Source organism: Gobius niger (genome assembly GCF_951799975.1).
Source record: "Gobius niger genome assembly, chromosome: 12".
NCBI classification, from domain to species: domain Eukaryota; kingdom Metazoa; phylum Chordata; class Actinopteri; order Gobiiformes; family Gobiidae; genus Gobius; species Gobius niger.
In genome coordinates, this window is record NC_136863.1 from 2762212 (window position 1) to 2784219 (window position 22008).

Sequence of the window (22008 nt, forward strand, 5' to 3'; positions counted from 1 at the left end):
GTTTTTCCCTTAACTGGGCTTAACCTGAAAACTAATCATCCCAGGTCTCTGAGATTAATGTCAGTGATTCATAGAGCCCCAAGACACGACACCATCCATGAGTTTCATTATTATTATTTTTATTTTTTTACCTTTTTGACACACAAGTACTATATGCATAATAATTTGGAACGCAGTGTAAAGGGCTTTGCATACATTCACAGAACAATCGTTACTATAACTGGTTTCTGTTTCATTTATGCTTTAGCCCTTTAGGTGCTTCGCTGATACATTGACAGACCAATGTTCGCCCAGCAGGTATTGACTCGCGTGACCCAGGACGACCCATGCAACCAAGACTGCAACCCGTGTGTCAATGGTACTGGGGCCCACGGGGCAAAGGGAGGTGTACTCATAGCCGCCATACAAGCCTCCACGACCCTTCAGCCACAACTCAGGACAGACCAAACCGCATCACCTAGAGTGGAGGTGCGTCCAAACTGGTAACAACAGAAGGGTGCTCAAGGCCGCCTCTCCCAAAAGCCCCAACCGTCCCACCTAAGTCAAGCAGCCTCTTTTAAGAGCACATGAATACACCGAAGTCCGAAACCAGAGGGTGCCCGAAGCTTCAGGCCGGGTCGCCATTCACCCAGACTCACCTCTCCCCAGAGAAGCACCACTGGAATAACAAATGGAGCGCCACCGCACAGGGCAAAGCATGCTCCCTACAAGTACAAACTAAACCCAGTCAGACCGCTTCACCCGAGCACCTGCACTAGGTTGTCCAGACATAGCGAAGAGCTATGTTTGCCCCAAACCTAGAACGGCATGGGTGATCGAGCCAGTGGCGTTATCCGGCAAACACAACTGCATGAGTGTCGAAGAGCAGGACCAGGAGGCTGCCGTTCACAACTCCTCAAGCGAAGCACTGTGAAGCAGTGCTGTGGAAGCGGCAATTCTGCCTATAGTGTCTGAACAGCTTTAGGCGGGTACAGGTCCTGTGTCTCCTACCCCATGAGGATGCTGAGGCGTACTCAGCAAGCCACAATGGGACACCCTTGCTCCCAAAGCATATAAACAGTTGGTCAGACCCCTAACCCCAGCAGCATTCATTCCCTGCGCAAGCATGTGGGGGTGGACAGAACGGTCGGCCCTGATTACCCTAGACGTAAAGGAAGGATGTGATGACCTTAGGCTGACGGGCTGGACTGAGCAACAACGTCCATGAGCCCATCGCTGATTGAAAGGTTGCACTGAAAGCACACGCAGATCCCCTGACCTTCAGCAGACACCAGAGCCCTGAGGGTCGCTGTTTGTAGGTGAGACAGCCGACCTCTGCCCGATGAATGGGCTGAAACAGGGACCCAGACAGATCCCCCAGTACCACTTGAAGGTCCCATGAGGGAGCAGACGGTCTGAGCCGACAAGCACCTCACAGAACGCTTCAGCAAGGAGTGGCTGCGAGCCGCGAAACTACCAGGACAGAAGACGCAGCAGTTTCCCCCATTTACTCACTAACCTTAAGCTGACATCACAGCACCTGACGAGACTGAAGGGCCCCTCACCCGCCTGGACCAGAGTGTTGGGCCAGTCCTCACCCTGTGGAGCACGGGCGGCAGGAACTGGAAGGGTGGGAACACCTGCAGGAGACCAGGATGCCATGGACGATGAGCCATGGCGGTCAACCAGGGAGGGGGCTCGTCTTTTGACCGTAGTGAGAAGTGGCCACTGTGCGACTGGCAAAAAGGTTGGGTACTAGTCTGTCAAACCAGCTACTTCGTTGAACTTCCGATACATAAACAAAATTCTCAAGTGAGTAACAGGTTAACTGTCAGATTTGCCCCTCCTGAAGACCCTGAGCAGTAAGCCTCTGCAGATGAGCCTGATGTTGGTCAGGACTAAGCCGTAGATGAGCGGGTTGAACAGCGGCTGACACAGGAAGAAGTACAGGGACAGGAAAATGCGCAACATTTTCGGTACACGGCTCATGTCGAATCTGCTCTGAAGGATTTCGAAAAACGCTGCGACAGTGAAGTTCAGCAGCGAGGCCAGGTGAGGCGCGCAGGTGTTCACCGCCTTCTGCCTCGTTTTCCTTTCCCCGTTCCAGCACACCTTCAGAATACGGAAGTACATGTAGAAAATGACACTTAACGTGCCGACAATCATGTTACAAGTTGACACAAGACCATGTATGTTGATATCAGTCGTGTCGTAGCAGGCGAGTTTGACTATGGGGTAATTATCGCAATAAACTTTATCGATATTGTTCCCACAAAGCTCCAGAGACGAACTCAAACTGATGGTGGCTCCCATCCCCAACAGAGTGTAAATCCACGGGAAGAGAATCAGCGCCGCCGTCCTGCTTCGGCTCATGCGCACTCTGTAGTGGAGCGGGTGGCAGATGGCGGCGTAGCGATCGTACGACATTCCCATCAACGTCAACATTTGTATCATGCCGTATCCATGCAGCGCGTAAACCTGGAAGAAGCAGAACGCAGTTGGAACGTTGTAGACGTCTCTCAGGATGTGGACTAACAGAAAGGGGAACAGGGCCGCGCTGCCGTACAGCTCGTTGATGAAGAGGCTGCAGAGGAACATGTACATGGGCTTTTGCAGGCTGCGGTTCAGGGCGATGACGCAGACGAGCAGGACGTTAGAGAAGATCATGAGGAGGTACAGCAGCAGCAGAGCCCAGAAGAAGAGCCACCGCAGCGAGCCCAGGTTAAAGTACGCTGTCAGCACGAAGGACGGCACCGGAGTGGAGTTGTGTTGGCGGAACGGGCTCTGGACCTGCATCGCTAACAAGGCTAATGATGCTAACAAGGCTAATTATGCTAACAAGGCTAACGATGCTAACAAGGCTAATGAAGCTATCGATGCTAACAAGGCTAATGATGCTAACAAGGCTAATGACGCTAACAAAGGTTAACAATGTTAACAAAGGTTAATGATGTTAACAAGGCTAATGATGCTAACAAGGCTAATGACGCTAACAAAGGTTAACAATGTTAACAAAGGTTAATGATGCTAACAAGGCCAATGATGCGAACAAGGCTAATGACGCTAACAAGGCTAACAAGGCTAACGATGCTAACGACACCAATGGAAAATCAAGGCTAATGCTAATGATGCTAATGCAGGAGTGAACTTTCAAAAGTTTCTATACTGTAATAATCACAATCAGATCAAAAACGTAACTTGAATCGTTGCAACTTTATCAAATCTAAGAGTATTTAGGAAAAGGCATAAGTTTTGTTAGCACTTTGTGCAGCTCTCTCGTTTATCCATGTGATGTGGACAAAATATCCCTAGGAAAACCAGAGGCATTGTTCTGTTAATCTGCTTATTGTCCATAGGAGACTTTTAGACACAAATACAGTTTATAAAAAAGAGTTTACATATAAACAAAGTACATTTCATACAGGATTATCATTCCGACTAAATGATCCAGAACCACATCCATTTGTCATAATAAGCATTAATTACTTTTACAAACACCTGTAGACGCCCTAACATTGGTGTTTTATGTTGTGACTGTTTTGTGACTTGTTTGAAGAAATGTGAAGAAGATTAAAAATGCTACAAACTTTGTAGGATTACAGGAATTTACACATGAATGAAGCAAAACAAAACTGATATATTCCCTGTTTATTAACGGCCCATCTCTCGTCTCTCCTAACTTGAATTCAATCCATTGTCTCTTTCTGATCAACAAGTGCAGACTCATGATCTCATCAACACCACATCCTTCACAAACAAGAAATATCTGTTCTCCGTGGGGTCTTTTTACATGTGTAAGCTGCAAACCCTGTAGTTCTAAGCTCTACAAACATGATCTGAAATACATGTTATTCTCGTATTTGTTCAACAGTTCACGTTACAATCTAATCTCAGTCTTTATATTGTCAGATAATTCACACTCAGATATTTTCTCTTGTATCATGTGGTGATAATAATAGTGGTTCACATGAAGTGAGTTCATGTGAAATCAAAAAGCCGGAACGAGTCACAACGATACGGAAAAATCTCCCTTTAAACCGTCATAATGCTGATGCTTACAGACAGTTCTGTCATAATTCCTGGACTTTTCCAGTAAAAGGTCAGTGAAAGCTCATAAGCTAATAAGCTCACCTCACATCTTTAAGAGTCACAGAAATGCTGCTGGAAACTAGGCTGCAAGTTCATGAAACTGACACAAAAGCTTCATACAGAAAACAGATATATATACTAATATATACATATATACTAAACAGATTTCATTCCACAAAACAAAATAAGGAATAAGGCCTTTAGGTGCACAGGGAAAGACAGAGTTCAGGCTCGGTTCAGTCAGTAAAAGGTGAGGAATATATCGTCTACAAGATGAGATCAAATTACTGTTTGGAAGTTGTGAAAATTTACAACATCGAGTTCATCTCCAGAGTCAAGAAATCACCAAAAAGTTGCAAAAGCTGCTGTTAAAAAATACAATTGAAGTAAACTGGAAGTGAAATCTTTCAAAAAAAGGTTTTAAGTGTTTTTTTTCCTCTTCACTTTTGTGGAGGCAAAGCAACGTTAATTTAGATGTTTGCCAGAACTTTATAGCATATTTCTGATGGTTTGCAAAATTATTGCTTCTTTGTCATAATTTCTGAAATGTTCATTCTTATAAATCTTCACAAGGATTAATTATTAAGCACACCTCACATCTTTAAGAGTCACAGAAATGCTGTTGGAAACGAGGCTGCAAGTTCATGAAACTGACACAAAAGCTTCATAATAAGATGAAGGTTTTCCCACACAAGTTCGATTTGAGAATATACTGAATGAGGACAAAACAGATTTAATCGTGCTACTAGAAACAAAATAAATAGGCCCATTAGTTGTGTAGGGAAAGAAAAGGTTTAGGTCGGTTCAGTCAGTAAAAGGTGGGCAATATATCGTCTACAAGATGAGATCAAATTGCTGTTTGGAAGATGAGCAAATGGGGTTCATCTTCAATGTCAAGAAAGAAACAAAAAATGGAAAAACTGTTGCCTGGGTGATTTTTCTCTGCACTCTTTTGCCTATTTCTGATGGTTTGCAAAACTACAGCTTCATCATCGTCACCAAAATGACTGAGATATTCATTCTTGTCACTAGTTTAGTTAAAACTCAGGCTCTAAAGTCGACGTGAACAATGTCGAAAACAAAGCAAACAGTTGAAAATAGTCACATGTCAAATTTACTTTTTGTCAAAAGTATTATTGAATATAAAGTAAGTCATGCATCACAAGATCATCAACGCCTTTTTCTAAAAAAAAACCTTTTCTGAACATCAAGACGACACAAGTGCAGGAGCAGAGAGAGTCTCGGAGTTTTAAAGGCTTCATTTGGAGGAGTGGACGAACCGGGAAACCACAGTTACCAAACGTAACTATAGTAATGACATATACTATAGTGACAGGAGGGTGTTAGCCAAGCTCACCTCCATCATGGACAACACCTCCCACCCACTGCACGGGACTGTAGAAGAGCTGAGCAGCTCTCTCAGTGGCAGACTGAGACACCCTCAGTGCAGGACGGAGCGCTACCGCAAAGCCTTCATCCCCACTGCTGTCAGACTGAACAATAAGACTGTAAAGTAACATGTGCAATAATCTATGTATCAGCTGCACTTTATTAACTCTGAGTGAACTTCTGGAACGCCGACTGTAACAAGTGAATTTCTCCTTTGTGAGATCAATAAAGGATTATCTTATCTTATCTCATCTTAATGGGAATGTATGCGAGGCCGTTCAGGTGCTTCGCTGATGCACAATCTCTCGGGAGCTCTGCTGAGAAGATCAATCGATCCGTCTGCTCCAACCACCCTAGGGGAATGAATGTTCATCTCCCTTGAACTCAGCGATGGGAGAGGAAGACATGGGGTGACCCATGCAACTAGGACTGCAACCCGCTATGAAGCGGCCATTCTGCGCATAGATGGGTTTAGGCGGGTAAAGGTCCTGTGTCTCCTACACCATACAGACGGTGAGGCCGACCCATCAAGCCAGACACTGCAGAGACAATGGGACACCCTTGGTCCCAAAGCAGACAATCAGTGGGTCAGACCACCTAACCCCAGCTGCCTGATCCAGGTAGCAGTGTACGGCCCAGAACTGCCACAACACTGGCATTCATCCCCTGCGTAAGCATGTGGGGGTGGACAGAACGTTCGGCCCTGATTACCCAAGACCAGGGGTCCCCAACTGGCGGACCTGGGTCCAGATCCAGACATCCAGAGGCTTTAGTCCGGATGATGACCTTAGGCTGACAGGCCGGACTGAGCAACAACTTCGATGAGCCCGTCGCTGACTGGAAGACTGCAATGAAAGCACACGCAGATCCTCTGACCTTCAGCAGGTGCCAGAGCCCAGAGGGTCGCTGTTTGTAGGTGAGACAACCGAAGGTTCTTGAAGGTCCCACTAGGGAACAGAAGCACTGGTGGATCAAGGAGTGGCTGCGAGCCATGAAACTTCAGACCCCAACATGGCCAGTCATGATAACTGCTGCAAAAAGGCCCAGAGTCGCAGCAGCTCTGCCCTCCTCCAGGAGGTCCTGGAGAAATACGAACACATCCTGTATAGGGCAAATTGTGGGGTCCAAACCCCACCGAACACTGATCGGAGAAGGGCCACTTCCGGACGTCTTGAGCATTTATTGTTGGACAAGGCCCAGGCCGCCTGGATTGGAGCCAGGACTGAAGAGGGTAAGTCTAGACGCAGCAGCTTCCCCCTTTTACTTCCAGACCCGGAGCCACTACGAGGGTGAGAACGTCCTCCATTCTATCCCTGTGGAGCAGGGGCTGGAGGGGTGGGAACACCTGCAGGCGACCACGAAGCCATGGATGATGAGCCATGGATGATGAGCCATGGCGTCGACATCGGGAAGGGGCTCATCTGTTGACCTGAGTGAGAACCAAAGTGACCTCTGTGTGCTTTCCACACTGGCGAGAAGGTCGGCTGCTGGTCCGTCAAACCGGCGCCAGGCCTCCACCATGGAGATTATCACAGAGATAAGGTAATTAACTGGACCAGACACACATTATGCATGAACTAACCCCAGGGAAATGACATCTCGATCTTTGATTGTAAATATTCTTCGTTGATCTTCCTATAAATAAGTAAAATATTAGAGTTGGTGTCTCTGCAACCAAGTCACAGACATAGGCAGCACTTACATGGGACAATTCGAGCGACCTAACAATTGTTACACAATGAAGAAAACATTTTATTACATTTTGAACTCTTACTTTGAAAGATTTGGCCTAACTTGTTTATGGTAAGGAGTAAGGAGGAATGGAGTTACCAATATGCATATCCAAATCGTTTGAAAGCCAAGACCTTCTAGTTTCTAAAGGTATATGTAAACAACTTAAATCACATTTGCCATTCCTAACCCTGATCATAATCCGAACCCCTTATCCGGGGGTCGGCAAGTAACCGGTTAACTGTCTGATTGCGATGTCTCCATCTTTCACATTCCTTTTGATTTCTGTCCACTTTCCCCGAGTTTGAAGCGTTTGAAGATACTCCTGTCGCCAGCGACGCCAGAACTCGTCTGCAAATGCTTGCACTTGTCTCCACTGTTTGCTATAGAGATCTTTGTTTGTGAATTCTCCTTGGGGAGGTGGAACTCACACTTTCTGTGTGAGAATCATGGCAGGGCACAGTATGGAAGGTGAGTCTGGGTCGTTTGAGACAGGGACCAGGGGTCTGGCGTTTACGATTGCAGCTACTTCCATCATTAGAGTGCACAAAACATCATGAGTTAGCTTAATTGTGTCTTTGAGCAGGATAGCATTCAGGATGCGTCTTGAAAGTCCTATTAGCCTTTCCCAAGACCCTCCCATGTGGGATGCATGGGGTGGGTTAAACACCCACTCGCAGCTCTGATCATGCAGGAATTTCTGCATCGTCACATTTGTTCCACAGTCCGATCGTATCTGCCTGGCAGGTCCACGAATTGCAAAGAACCGCCTAAGTGCGTTGATGCAGCTGGAAGTGTCCAAGGAGGCAATGATCTCAATGTGGACAGCCCGTGTACTCATGCAGCAAAAGAGCATAGCCCACCGTTTGCTTTCGGCCAGGCCGCCTCTAGTGCGTCTGGAAACAACTGGCCAGGGGCCAAACACGTCCACTCCAACGTGCGTGAAGGGTGCGTAAACATTCTGGCGGCAGGTCGGCCATGAGCTGCTGCTCTACTTTGCGACGCAGCTGATGACAAGTTACGCAGTTGTGCAAAACTGAGGCAATGAGTCGCTTTCCTCTGATGATCCAATAGCCTGCTGCTCTCAGGGCCCCTTCAGTAAAGTGGCGACCTTGGTGTTTGACTTGTTGATGGTATTGTCTCACTAGAAGCAGGGAAATGTGACAGTTCTTTGGCAAGATGATGGGGTTCTTTTCTGCTGTGTTTATCTGAGCGTGCTTTAGCCTGCCGCCGACACCAAGGAAGTCCTCTCTCAGAATGGGGTTCAGCTTTTGGAGTGAGCTGTTTTGGGCACAGATTGTGTGTTTTTCAGAGCTGCCATTTCATGTGAGAAAAACTCCTCTTGAGCTGCTTTAATAATCACATGTCTAGCTTGGGTAAACTCAGCAGGGGTGCGTGCAAGCTTGCAGTGGTGCCATCCTCTGCATCTGCCATACTTGTTTTGTTTGTAACTCTTGACTATGTGGATTAGAGTTGCTATTGCAACACCATCAAATCTATTCACCGGAGTATTTGAAGGTGGTTTTTCTCCTGAAGAAATGTTAGTCTTGTGAACAGATAGTTTGTTTCCAAAGTTCTTTGAAGCAGCTTCATGTGGCCTTTCTGTGATCCGTGAAAACATGAAGCTTGGATCGTTTCTCCTGCGTGCTTCATTACAAATGAAATTGGTGAAGCAATCGAATGGGGGTAAACGGTCCGTTGTTCCTTTCCTTGAAATTTGAGCCGACTCTGAGCCATTTCTCTTGAATCCCATAGGGAAGCTTTTCTAATATGGGGCCAATGCCTCTGGAAGTGTCCAAGTATGTGAGCCCTGTCAAGTACCCCTCTTCTTTAGCGCCTTGGATCTCCATGAGCAAATCACCCAAGTCTCTCAGCTTGCTGTAGTCTTTGGCAGATATTTTTGAAAAATCACCAAGTCTCTTAAAGAGGGCTTCTTCTGCCACTTCGGGTGCCGCGTAGCACTCTTGTAGCCGCGCCCAGGCCTTTTCCAGAGCTACATTTGAATTTCCTGGGTGCACAGAACGAATCCTTTTTTACATGTTTGACAGATTCGGTCCCAAGCCATTTAACCAGCAGATCCAACGTTTCAGTGGCCGTGAGTCCTATGTCTGAGCTGGCGTTGTTGAATGATGACTGCCATGCTCGGTAACTTTCGGGTTTGTCGTCAAATTGGTTGAGACTCGTACTCGCCAAGTCGCGGCGGGCCAGGTAACGAGCCAGGTTTTCTGTTTCAGGTGTTACACTGGTGGAAGTTGCCATTACTTGTGGGACATACAATGGCGCTGTTGCATTTAGTGAAGGATGATAAAGAGCTGTCTTGGGTTTGGTTTGGTGTCCACCTTGCTCGCTGTAATAGTTTGTGTGGCTGCTGCTTTTGAAATGAGCAGGGTTGGTGAGAGGTGCATTGTTGTGCTCATTGATGGTCACCTGCTGTGATTCGCCTGGTGGTGTGGCATTCCTTGTAATAAAACTCTCATCTGTACTGGAACCTGTGTGTTGTGTAGCTGCGGTGGCTTGGCTGTGCTGTGACTGGAGCTGTACTTGTTTTTCGACATAATCCTCTGTTCTTATTTTGATGTCCCTTTGTAGTTTTTCTTGTGTTATTGAACTGGATTTTTCTGATTCCAGGTCCTCAAATGCTTCTAATGCTTCAGCTTGTGCTATGGCTGCAGCTGCCTCTCTTTGGAATTCCAGTGCTTTTAACTCAGCTTCTAACCTTGCTTTGCTCAACTGTAGCTCCGCTTCTTTAACTGCACTTTCCACTTTAAGCTTTGCTTCCTTCTCAGCATATGAAGCCCGTGCCTTTGCTGCTTCGGCCTGAGCCCGTGCTCTGATTGCTGCGCTTTCAGTTAAGCTCCAAATTATTATGCCTTTTTTCACTGTAACTGCCCTCGTCGTGAACTAGGCAGCTGGTTAAACTTTGACTCAAAGACCAGACGTGACCTTCTTGAATTTGGCGCTTTAATATTCAGCCTTGCCATTGAGTACAAAGTAAAAAACTGTAAGTAAAACAGAGAAACAGATGACAGTTAGGAGATTGCCACGGCAACATGACAACTGATGCTCACTAAAAAGCTTATTTGGACAATATTACAAGTTCATTTAAGAAAAATATTCATTCTAAATACCTATATCACTAAATAAACTCCTTTGAACACAACAGATACTCACGGGCGTTGCCTTAGCGGGAGCAAAATAAAAGGATCAAAGGCTTTTGCGTGTCAGACATCTCAGCAGCAATGTAACGTCTGCGCTGTGGGGAGCGATTTATAGCGCTGGGTGAGACCCGCCAAAATAAGAGCGGTAGTTTCAGAATAAAAGTCTAAGTAAAAAATATACTTTAAAACATGCCATGAGGCAGAACACTGTCAGATTTGCCCCTCCTGAAGACCCTGAGCAGTAAGCCTCTGCAGACGAGCCTGATGTTGGTCAGGACTAAGCCGTAGATGAGCGGGTTGAACAGCGGCTGACACAGGAGGAAGTACAGGGACAAGAAAATGCGTAACATTTTCGGCACACGGCTCAGGTCGAATCTGCCCTGAAGGATTTCAAAAAACCCTGCGACAGAGAAGTTCAACAACGAGACCAGGTGAGGCGCGCAGGTGTTCACCGCCTTCTGCCTCGTGCGCCTCTCCCCGCCCCAGCACACCTTCAGAATGCGGAGATACATGTAGAAAATTACAATCAGTGGGTAAACGATTATATTGAAAGTCCCCACAATGCCGTATATATTAATAATAGTCGTGTCGTAGCAGGCGAGTTTGACTATGGGGTAATTATCGCAGTAAACTTTATCGATATCGTTCCCACAAAGTTCCAGAGACGAACTCAAACCGATGGTGTTTCCCATCCCTACCAGAGTAATAATCCACGGGAAGAGAATCAGCGCTGCTGACTTGTTTCGGCTCATGCGCACTCTGTAGTGGAGCGGGTGGCAGATGGCGGCGTAGCGATCGTACGACATTCCCATTAACGTCAGCATTTGTATCATGCCGTATCCCTGCAGCGCGTAAACCTGGAAGAAGCAGAACGCAGCAGGAACGATGTGGACGTCTCTCAGGATGTGGACTAACAGAAAGGGGAACAGGGCCGCGCTGCCGTACAGCTCGTTGATGAAGAGGCTGCAGAGGAACATGTACATGGGCTCGTGCAGGCTGCGGTTCAGGGCGATGACGCAGACGAGCAGGACGTTAGAGAAAATCACGAGGAGGTACAGCAGCAGCAGAGCCCAGAAGAAGAGCCACCGCAGCGAGCCCAGGTTAAAGTACGCTGTCAGCACGAAGGACGACACCGGAGTGGAGTTGTGTTGGCGGAACGGGCTCTGGACCTGCATCGCTAACAATGCTAATGATGCTAACAAGGCTTGTGATGCTAACAATGCTAATGATGCAAACAATGCTAATGACGCTAACAAGGCTAATGACGCCAACAAGGCTAATGACGCTAACAATGCTAATGACGCTAACAAGGCTAATGACGCCAACAAGGCTAATGATGCTAACAAGGCTAACGATGCAAATGACACCAATGGAAAATCAAGGCTAATACTAATGATGCTAATGCAGGAGTGAACTTTCAAAAGTTTATATACTGTAATAATCACAATCAGATCAAAAACGTAACTTGAATCGTTGCAACTTTATCAAATCTAAGAGTATTTAGGAAAAGGCATAAGTGTTATTAGCACTTTGTGCAGCTCTCTCGTTTATCCATTTGATTTGGACAAAATATCCCTGGGAAAACCAGAAGCATTGTTCTGTTAATCTGCTTATTGTCCATAGGAGACTTTTAGACACAAATACAGTTTATAAAAAAGAGTTTACATATAAACAAAGTACATTTCATACAGGATTATCATTCAGACTAAATGACCCAGAACCACATCCATTTGTCATAATAAGCATTAATTACTTTTACAAACACCTGTAGACGCCCTAACATTGGTATTTTATGTTGTGACTGTTTTATGACTTGTTTGAAGAAACGTGAAAGAAGATTAAAAATGCTACAAACTTTGTAGGATTACAGGAATTTACACATGAATGAAGCGAAACAAAACTGATATATTCCCTGTTTATTAACGGCCCATCTCTAGTTTCTCCTAACTTGAATTCAATCCATTGTTTTTGTGAAAAATCGTCTCTTTCTGATCAACAAGTGCAGACTCATGATCTCATCAACACCACATCCTTCACAAACAAGAAATATCTGTTCTCTGTGGGGTCTTTTTACATGTGTAAGCTGCAAACCCTGTAGTTCTGAGCTCTACAAACATGATCTGAAATACATGTTATTCTCGTATTTGTTCAACAGTTCACGTTACAATCTAATCTCAGTCTTTATATTGTCAGATAATTCACACTCAGATATTTTCTCTTGTATCATGTGGTGATAATAATAGTGGTTCACATGTAGTGAGTTCATGTGAAATCAAAAAGTCGGAACGAATCACAATGATATGAAAAAATCTCCCTTTAAACCGTCATAATGCTGATGCTTACAGACAGTTCTGTCATAATTCCTGGACTTTTCCAGTAAAAAGTCAGTGAAAGCTCAATCTCAACTTTCCAAACACATTTCTAACATTATAAATCTTCACAAGGATTAATTAATAAGCACAACTCACATCTTTAAGAGTCACAGAAATGCTGCTGGAAACTAGGCTGCAAGTTCATGAAACTGACACAAAAGCTTCATACTGAAAACAGATATATATACTAATATATACATATATACTACACAGATTTCATTCCACAAAACAAAATAAGGAATAAGGCCTTTAGGTTCACAGGGAAAGACAGAGTTCACGCTTGGTTCAGTCAGTAAAAGGTGAGGAATAAATCGTCTACAGGATTGAGATCAAATTGCTGTTTGGAAGATGTGCAAATTCACAACATCGAGTTCATCTCCAACGTCAAGAAACAAACAAAAAAGTTGCAAAAACTGCTGTTAAAAAATACAAATAAAACATACTTTAAGTGTCGTCTTTCAAAAAAAGAAAATTATCTTTGGGAGCGGCAGAGCCATGTAAAGTTGTATGTTTGCGAGAACTTCATTGCATTTTTCTGACGGTTTGCAAAATTATAGCTTCATCATCTAAATTACTGAGATGTTCATTCTTGTCAATACGGCCCAGCCCTAGTCACTACTTTAGTTAAAGATCAGGCTGTAAAGTCGACATGAACAATGTCAATAACAAAGCAAACTGTTGTCAAATCTACATTTGGTCAAAAGTATTATTGATTTTAAAGTAAATCACGCGTCACAAGATCATCAACTACTTTCTAAAAAACCTTTTCTAAACATCGAGACGACTCAAGTGACGGAGCAGAGAGAGTCTCGGAGTTTTAAAGGCTTGATTTGGAGGAGTGGACGAACCAGGAAACCACAGTTACCAAACGTAACTATGGTCCTGCTAATGCAAGGCCCTGTAGGCGTTTCGCTGATGCATAATCTCTCGGGAGCTCTGCTTCCCGCCCTGAGAAGATCCATTGATCCGTCTGCTCCAATCACCCCAGGGGAACCACACACCCCAGGGGAACCACACACCCTGTGGGCTTTTTAAAGGGGCATTCTCAGAATGTTCATCTCCCTTGAACTCAGCGATAGGGGAAGTGGACATAAAGGGCTTTGCATACATTCACAGAACAATCGTTGCTATAACTGGTTTCTGTTTCATTTATGCTTTAGCCCTTTAGGTGCTTCGCTGATACATTGGCAGACCAATGTTCGCCCAGCAGGTATTGACTCGCGTGATTGGAGCGTGACCCAGGACGACCCATGCAACCAAGACTGCAACCCGTGTGTCAATGGTACTGGGGCCCACGGGGCAAAGGGAGGTGTACTCATAGCCGTCATACAAGCCTCCACGACCCTTCAGCCACAACTCAGGACAGACCAAACCTTATCACCTAGAGTGGAGGTGCGTCCAAGCTGGTTACAACAGAAGGGTGCTCAAGGCCGCCTCTCCCAAAAGCCCCAACCGTCCCACCTAAGTCAGGCAGCCTCTTTTAAGAGCACATGAATACACCGAAGTCCGAAACCAGAGGGTGCCCGAAGCTTCAGGCCGGGTCGCCGTTCACACAGATTCACCTCTCCCCAGAGAAGCACCACTGGAATAACAAATGGAGCGCCACCGCACAGGGCAAAGCATGCTCCTTACAAGTACAAACTAAACCCAGTCAGACCGCTTCGCCCAAGAGCACCTGCACTAGGTTATCCAGACATAGCGAAGAGCTATGTTTGCCCCAAACCTAGAACGGCATGGGTGATCGAGCCAATGGCGTTATCCGGCAAACACAACTGCATGAGTGTCGAAGAGGAGGACCAGGAGGCTGCCGTTCACAACTCCTCAAGCGAAGCACTGTGAAGCAGTGCTGTGGAAGCGGCCATTCTGCGTATAGTGTCTGAACAGCTTTAGGCGGGTACAGGTCCTGTGTCTCCTACCCCATGAGGATGCTGAGGCGTACCCAGCAAGCCACAATGGGACGCCCTTGGTCCCAAAGCATATAAACATTTAGTCAGACCCCCTAACCCCAGCAGCATTCATTCCCTGCGCAAGCATGAGGGGGTGGACAGAACGGTCGGCCCTGATTACCCTAAACCTAAAGGAAGGATGTGATGACCTTAGGCTGACAGGCTGGACTGAGCAACAACGTCCATGAGCCCATCGCTGATTGGAAGGTTGCACTGAAAGCACACGCAGATCCCCTGACCTTCAGCAGACACCAGAGCCCTGAGGGTCGCTGTTTGTAGGTGAGACAGCCGACCTCTGCCCGATGAATGGGCTGAAACGGGGACCCAGACAGATCCTCCAGTACCACTTGAAGGTCCCATGAGGGAGCAGATGGTCTGAGCCTACGAGCACCTCACAGAACGCTTCAGCAAGGAGTGGCTGCGAGCCGCGAAACTACCAGGACAGAAGATGCAGCAGCTTCCCCCATTTACTCACTGACCTTTAGCTGACATCACAGCACCTGACGAGACTGAAGGGCCCCTCACCCGCCTGGGCCAGAGTGTTGGGCCAGTCCTCACCCTGTGGAGGACGGGCGGCAGGAACTGGAAGGGTGGGAACACCTGCAGGAGACCAGGACGCCATGGACGATGAGCCATGGCGGTCAACCAGGGAGGGGGCTCGTCTGTTGACCGGAGTGAGAAGTGGCCACTGTGCGACTGGCAAAAAGGTTGGGTCCTAGTCTGTCAAACCAGCTACTTCGTTGAACTTGCAATACATAAACAAAATTCTCAAGTGAGTAACTGCTTAACTGTCAGATTTGCCCCTCCTGAAGACCCTGAGCAGTAAGCCTCTGCAGACGAGCCTGATGTTGGTCAGGACTAAGCCGTAGATGAGCGGGTTGAACAGCGGCTGACACAGGAGGAAGTACAGGGACAGGAAAATGCGCAACATTTTCGGTACACGGCTCATGTCGAATCTGCTCTGAAGGATTTCGAAAAACGCTGCGACGGTGAAGTTCAACAACGAGGCCAGGTGAGGCGCGCAGGTGTTCACCGCCTTCTGCCTTGTGCGCCTCTCCCCGCCCCAGCACACCTTCAGAATACGGAGATACATGTACAGAATGACGAGAAACGGGTAAACAATTGTATTGATAGTCCCCACAATGCCGTATATATTAATATCAGTTGTGTCGTAGCAGGCGAGTTTGACTATGGGGTGATTATTACAGTAAACTTTATCGATATTGTTCCCACAAAGTTCCAGAGACGAACTCAAACCGATGGTGTTTCCCATCCCTACCAGAGTAATAATCCACGGGAAGAGAATCAGCACTGCCGTCTTGTTTCGGCTCATGCGCACTCTGTAGTGGAGCGGGTGGCAGATGGCGACGTAGCGATCGTACGACATTACGGCTAACGTCATTAGTTCTATGACCCCGTATCCCTGCAGCGCGTAAACCTGGAAGAAGCAGAACGCAGCGGGAACGGTGTGGACGTCTCTCAGGATGTGGACTAACAGAAAGGGGAACAGGGCCGCGCTGCCGTACAGCTCGTTGATGAAGAGGCTGCAGAGGAACATGTACATGGGCTCGTGCAGGCTGCGGTTCAGGGCGATGACGCAGACGAGCAGGACGTTAGAGAAGATCATGAGGAGGTACAGCAGCAGCAGAGCCCAGAAGAAGAGCCACCGCAGCGAGCCCAGGTTAAAGTACGCTGTCAGCACGAAGGACGACACCGGAGTGGAGTTGTGTCGCCGGAACGGGCTCTGGACCTGCATCGCTAACAAGGCTAACGATGCTAACAAGGCAAATGAAGCTAGTGACGCTTATGGAAAATCAAGGCTAATACAAATGAAGGAGTGAACGCTCAAATGTTGGAGAGTCTGTGCTCTTGCAGCTTGTTGATTTCTCTAGTGAAAACCATTTGGTAACATATGGTTTGAGAATGCTGAATCTTTGTATTTATTCCCAGTGATGCCGATAACGCACTACTTTGTACAGAGATACTTTTTCTCGCTGGAAATACTACACAGTCTCTATTTGAGTTTGTGTTGGATAAAGATGACTATATTAAGATTCGCTGTGTCTGTGCCGACAACTCGGTTATTGAGCTTCAAAGACATTACATCACATTTAGCCATAGTCAGACTTACAGTGAATAAAGTCCTAGTTACTTTGAAATAATTTTACTCAAGTAAAAGTAAAAAAGTACTTTGAGAAAATGTCACTTGAGTACTGTGAGTAACTGTTTGAGTGAAAAAGTCTAATTGATTTTCAAAGAAGCCGTGAATTGTTTGAAACAAAACATAAAATGATGTGGAATTTGTGATATTTCCAAAGACAACTCCAAGAAAATGTCAGAAGAAAAACTAAATAATTCTAAAGAATAAAGTGCATTACTCCAGTAGAAGTAAGCAGTACCATGTGATAAAACTACTCTATAAAGTACGACGTAGTGCGAAGTAAAAAGCTGATGCAGGAGGAGGCGGTTTTCGTCTGTGTCATAACAAGAGCGAAACACGACCGTGATCTTCGTGGAAACGCATTTACTTTTTTCCGCAGCACGAGGTTAACAGCAGCGCATGTAGGGCCCTCTAGTGGTCAAACACCCAAACTGCAGTAGATTAATCTCACTATGGTAAACACTGAACAAGTCATCTGATTTAGTTTCTTTCAAATCAAGTAATCTGTGAAGTGAAGTTGCTTTTTAAAGGAGTTATCAGGAGTTGGATTACTTTTTCAATTCATCTGTGGCAACACTGTTTATTACTCATAGTTAAATAGCTAAATAAATAAAAATGCTCGATCAACAATGTACATTTGTAGCCACTTTCCAAACCTCTGACATTAGTATTCCATGTGTTCTGACTGAAAATGATCTTGTAATAATAGTTGTTTCCATTGGCACAAGGGGAGTGCCAGGACTTCACTGACTCTGTTAAAGGCACCGTCTTTATCTGTTACTGAACAACCTGGACTAGTCGGATTTGGAGTCAGTCGTCATATAAACCGGATATTCCTTCCAGATTTAATAATGGTCCATCTCTAGTTTCTCAATTCCGAGCTTGAATTCATTGTTTTTGTGACTCATCATTCACAAACAGGGAAATATCTGCCTGTCACGGCGTGTTGTTCTCATATTAGTTCAGTAGTTCACATTTCAGTCCAATCTCAGTCTTAAAAATGTCAGAAAATTCACAATCTGAGTGAATCATGTGGTGACAACAATAGTGGTTCACCTGCAGTAGGTTCGTGTGTGATCAAAAAGCTGGAAAAAGTCCCAATGCTACGGTGAAAACTCCCTTTAAACCGTCACAAAGCTGATGTTCACAGACATTTCTCTGTAATGCAAACTTTGGAGGGTGAACCCGACACATGTATGATCATATTCATTGCGTGTTATCCTAAATTAAGCCAAAGTAGCAAGTAAAAAGTCAGTGAGAGCCCGTCCAAGCTCATTCTCAACACATTTCTAGCATTGCAGCTCTTCACAAGGATTAATTAATATCCTAACATCTTTAAGGGTCACAGAAATTCTCATGAAAATAAGGCTGCACATTAATAAAATTAGATACAATTGCTTTATATTTAAATGCATATTTTCCCACAAACGTCCGACTTTAGAATAAACGGAAGGAGGACGAAACAGATTTTTTTTTTCCACAACTAGAAACAAAATAAGGAACAGGGCCTTTAGGTGCGCAGAGAAAGACAAAGTTTAGGCTTGGTTCAGTCAGAAAAACGTGGGCAATATATCGTCTACAAGATGATATTTGAGAAATTGCTGGTTTGAAGCAAATTTACAACATCGAGTTGATCCCCAATGCCAAGAAATCACCAAAAAAGTTGCAAAACCTGCTGCTAAAAAATGCAGTTAAAGTATACTTGAAGTGCAGTCTTTAAAAAAAAAGGTTTTAAGTTTTTTTTCTCAACACTTTTGTTTTGCATATTTCTGATTTATTATAGCTTCATTGTCATCATCGAAATGACTGAGATATTCATTCTTGTCAATACGGCCCAGCCCTAGTCTCTCGTTTAGTTGAAAATCCGGCTCTAAAGTCGACATGAACAATGTCAAAAACAAAGCAAACAGTTGAAAATAGTCACAGGTCAAATCTACATTTTATCAGAAATATTACTGATTATAAAGTAAGTCGTGCGTCACAAGATCATCAACTACTTTCTAAAGAGCGTTTCAAAACATCGAGGCGACACAAGTGACGGAACAGAGAGAGTCTCGGAGTTTTAAAGGCTTCGCTTGGAGGAGTGGACGAACCAGGAACCAGGGGCAACACTTCCTGTGAGACAGAACCAGCTCATCAAACCAAGAGATCGAACAATCTACACTGCGTTCCAAATTATTATGCAAATGAATTTTTTCTTTGATTTTCTAAATTGTCAACTCAAATGAGAGTCAGCATAATTTTCAAGTCTTTACCTGGTAGAGGATCATTTAAATGTGGTGGAAAAAATTTCCTAGTGATAACAGTATTTTTTTCAAAAATAAATATAGTAAAAACCTCAAAATCCACTGTTCCAAATTATTATGCAACTCATCGTTTCAATACATTTTAAAGCTTGTAATTAACTGAAAATGGTTATTTGTTGTATTTGTAGCATTAGGAGGTCATACTTACTGAAATCAAAAGCTATTTCAATCAAAAAAATATTAACAGGTCAAGTTATATTTGACCATAGGAGCCCTTGTGTGAGAGCAGCTTCAAAATTCTTAAATCCATTAAACTTGTGAGTTTTTGGACAGTTTCTGCTTGGATTTGTTTGCAGGATGTCAGAATATCCTCCCAGAGCTGCTGTTTGGATGAAAACTGCCTCCCACCCTCATAGAAGTTTTTTTTTTTTGTTGAGGCTCCAAATGTTCTCAACAGGGTTGAGGTCAGGGGAGGATGGGGTCCACATCATGAGTTTCTCTCCTTTTAAGCCCATAGCAGCCAGTGATGCAGAGGTTTTCTTTACAGCAGGACATGGTACGTTGTCATGATGAAGAGGATCTTGTTAGGGAAAACACGGCTCTTCTTTTTGTAACATAGAAGACAGTTGTCAGTCAGAAACTCCACATATTTTTCAAAGGTCATTTTCACACCTTCAGGAATCCTAAAAGGGCCTAATGGGGCCGACCAGCTCTCTCACCATGATTCTGGCCCAAAACATGACTCCGCCACCTCTTTACTGACGTCACAGCCTTGTTGGGACATTGTGGCCATTCACCAACCGTCCACTACTCCATTGATCTGACCATCCAGGGCTACACGGCCTCATCAGTGAACAAGACTGTTTGAAAATGAGTCCTCATGTATTTCTGAGCCACTGCAGCCGTTTCTGCTTCAGCTTCAATGAACAGTTTAGGGGAGGCCGGATAGAAGGTTTATGCACAACTGCAGCCTCTGGAGGGTCCGACACCTTGGTGTTCGGGAGACTCCAGCTTTGTAGCATCTGTTCTCTTAATCTGATGTGTTTGTCTGGCAGAAACCGTCCTCATTGTGCCTTTATCTGCACAAACCGGAGTGTGTCTGAATCATCCACAAATCTCTTATCAGTACGATGATTACACTTAATCTTTCATGAAATATCGAAGGTTTTCATACCTAGACCAAGGCATTCAACTATTTCACGCTTTTCATCAGCAGAAAGTCCCTTTTTCTTTCCCATATTGCTTGAAAATGATGATCTGCATAATAAAGTGGAACACCCTTTTCAGTAGTTTTTCCCTTAACTGGGCTTAACCTGAAAACTAATCATCCCAGGTCTCTGAGATTAATGTCAGTGATTCATAGAGCCCCAAGACACGACACCATCCATGAGTTTCATTATTATTGTTTTTTTTTTTTTACCTTTTTTACACAAAAATCCAATTTGCATAATAATTTGGAACGCAGTGTAATCCTACTTTGTTCCTGTTGTACATTTTATTAACCAAGCGAGTAACGGCTTAACTGTCAGATTTAACTCCTGAAGACTCTGAGCAGTAAGCCTCTGCAGATGAGCCTGATGTTGGTCAGGACTAAGCCGTAGATGAGCGGGTTGAACAGCGGCTGACACAGGAGGAAGTACAGGGACAGGAAAACACGTAACATGTTCGGGAGGTGACTCATGTCGAACCGGCTCTGAAGGACTTCAAAAAACGCTGCGATGGAAAAGTTCAGCACTGAGGCCAGGTGAGGCGCACAGGTGTTCACCGCCTTCTGCCTCGTGCGCCTCTCCCCGCCCCAGCACACCTTCAGAATACGGAGATACGTGTAGAACATCACTAAAAACGGGTAAACAATTGCATTGAAAGTCGCCACAATGCCGTATATGTTAATAATAGTCGCGTCGTAGCAGGCGAGTTTGACTATGGGGTAATTATCGCAGTAAACTTTATCGATATCGTTCCCACAAAGCTCCAGAGATGAACTCAAACCGATGGTGTTTCCCAAAGCTAGCATAGAATAAATCCACGGGAAGAGAATCAGCGCCGCCGTCCTGTTTCGGCTCATGCGCACTCTGTAGTGGAGCGGGTGGCAGATGGCGACGTAGCGATCGTACGACATACCGGCTAACGTCTGGAGCTGTATGATCGCGTATCCGTGCAGGGCGTAGATTTGGATGAAGCAGAACGATGCAGGAACGGTGTGGACGTCTCTCAGGATGTGGACTAACAGAAAGGGGAACAGGGCCGCGCTGCCGTACAGCTCGTTGATGAAGAGGCTGCAGAGGAACATGTACATGGGCTCGTGCAGGCTGCGGTTCAGGGCGATGACGCAGACGAGCAGGACGTTAGAGAAAATCATGAGGAGGTACAGCAGCAGCAGAGCCCAGAAGAAGAGCCACCGCAGCGAGCCCAGGTTAAAGTACGCTGTCAGCACGAAGGACGACACCGGAGTGGAGTTGTGTCGCCGGAACGGGCTCTGGACCTGCATCGCTAACAAGGCTAACGATGCTAACAAGGCTAATTATGCTAACGACACCAATGGAAAATCAAGGCTAACACTAATGATGCTAATGCAGGAGTGAACTTTTAAAAGTTTATATACTGTAATAATCACAATCAGATCAAAAACGTAACTTGAATCGTTGCAACTTTATCAAATCTAAGAGTATTTAGGAAAAGGCATAAGTGTTATTAGCACTTTGTGCAGCTCTCTCGTTTATCCATTTGATTTGGACAAAATATCACTGGAAAACCAGAGGCATTGTTCTGTTAATCTGCTTATTGTCCATAGGAGACTTTTAGACACAAATACAGTTTATAAAAAAGAGTTTACATATAAACAAAGTACATTCATACAGGATTATCATTCAGACTAAATGACCCAGAACCACATCATCCATTTGTCATAATAAGCATTAATTACTTTTACAAACACCT

The 22008-nt window shown here is 45.1% G+C and overlaps 4 protein-coding genes across 4 annotated transcripts in view; 1 reads left to right on the forward strand and 3 right to left on the reverse strand.

The window, feature by feature from the left end:
* The window catches only part of LOC306971884 (olfactory receptor 6N1-like), a gene marked incomplete at both ends in the record, with an annotated part of 125952 nt that overhangs the window by 27860 nt on the left and 76084 nt on the right, over positions 1 to 22008 (forward strand). The window lies entirely within an intron of this gene.
* Positions 1804 to 2775, reverse strand: LOC306971889 (olfactory receptor 10A3-like; the record flags this gene model as incomplete). The annotated part of the gene is made up of 1 exon (XM_079568329.1): positions 1804 to 2775. The coding sequence occupies one exon, from the start codon at positions 2773 to 2775 to the stop codon at positions 1804 to 1806; it is 972 nt and encodes a 323-aa protein (XP_079424455.1).
* On the reverse strand, positions 15449 to 16420 carry LOC306971890 (olfactory receptor 10A3-like; the record flags this gene model as incomplete). The annotated part of the gene is made up of 1 exon (XM_079568330.1): positions 15449 to 16420. One exon carries the CDS (start codon positions 16418 to 16420, stop codon positions 15449 to 15451), a length of 972 nt encoding a protein of 323 aa, XP_079424456.1.
* On the reverse strand, positions 20603 to 21559 carry LOC306971892 (olfactory receptor 10A6-like; the record flags this gene model as incomplete). Its single annotated transcript, XM_079568332.1, has 1 exon — positions 20603 to 21559. The coding sequence occupies one exon, from the start codon at positions 21557 to 21559 to the stop codon at positions 20603 to 20605; it is 957 nt and encodes a 318-aa protein (XP_079424458.1).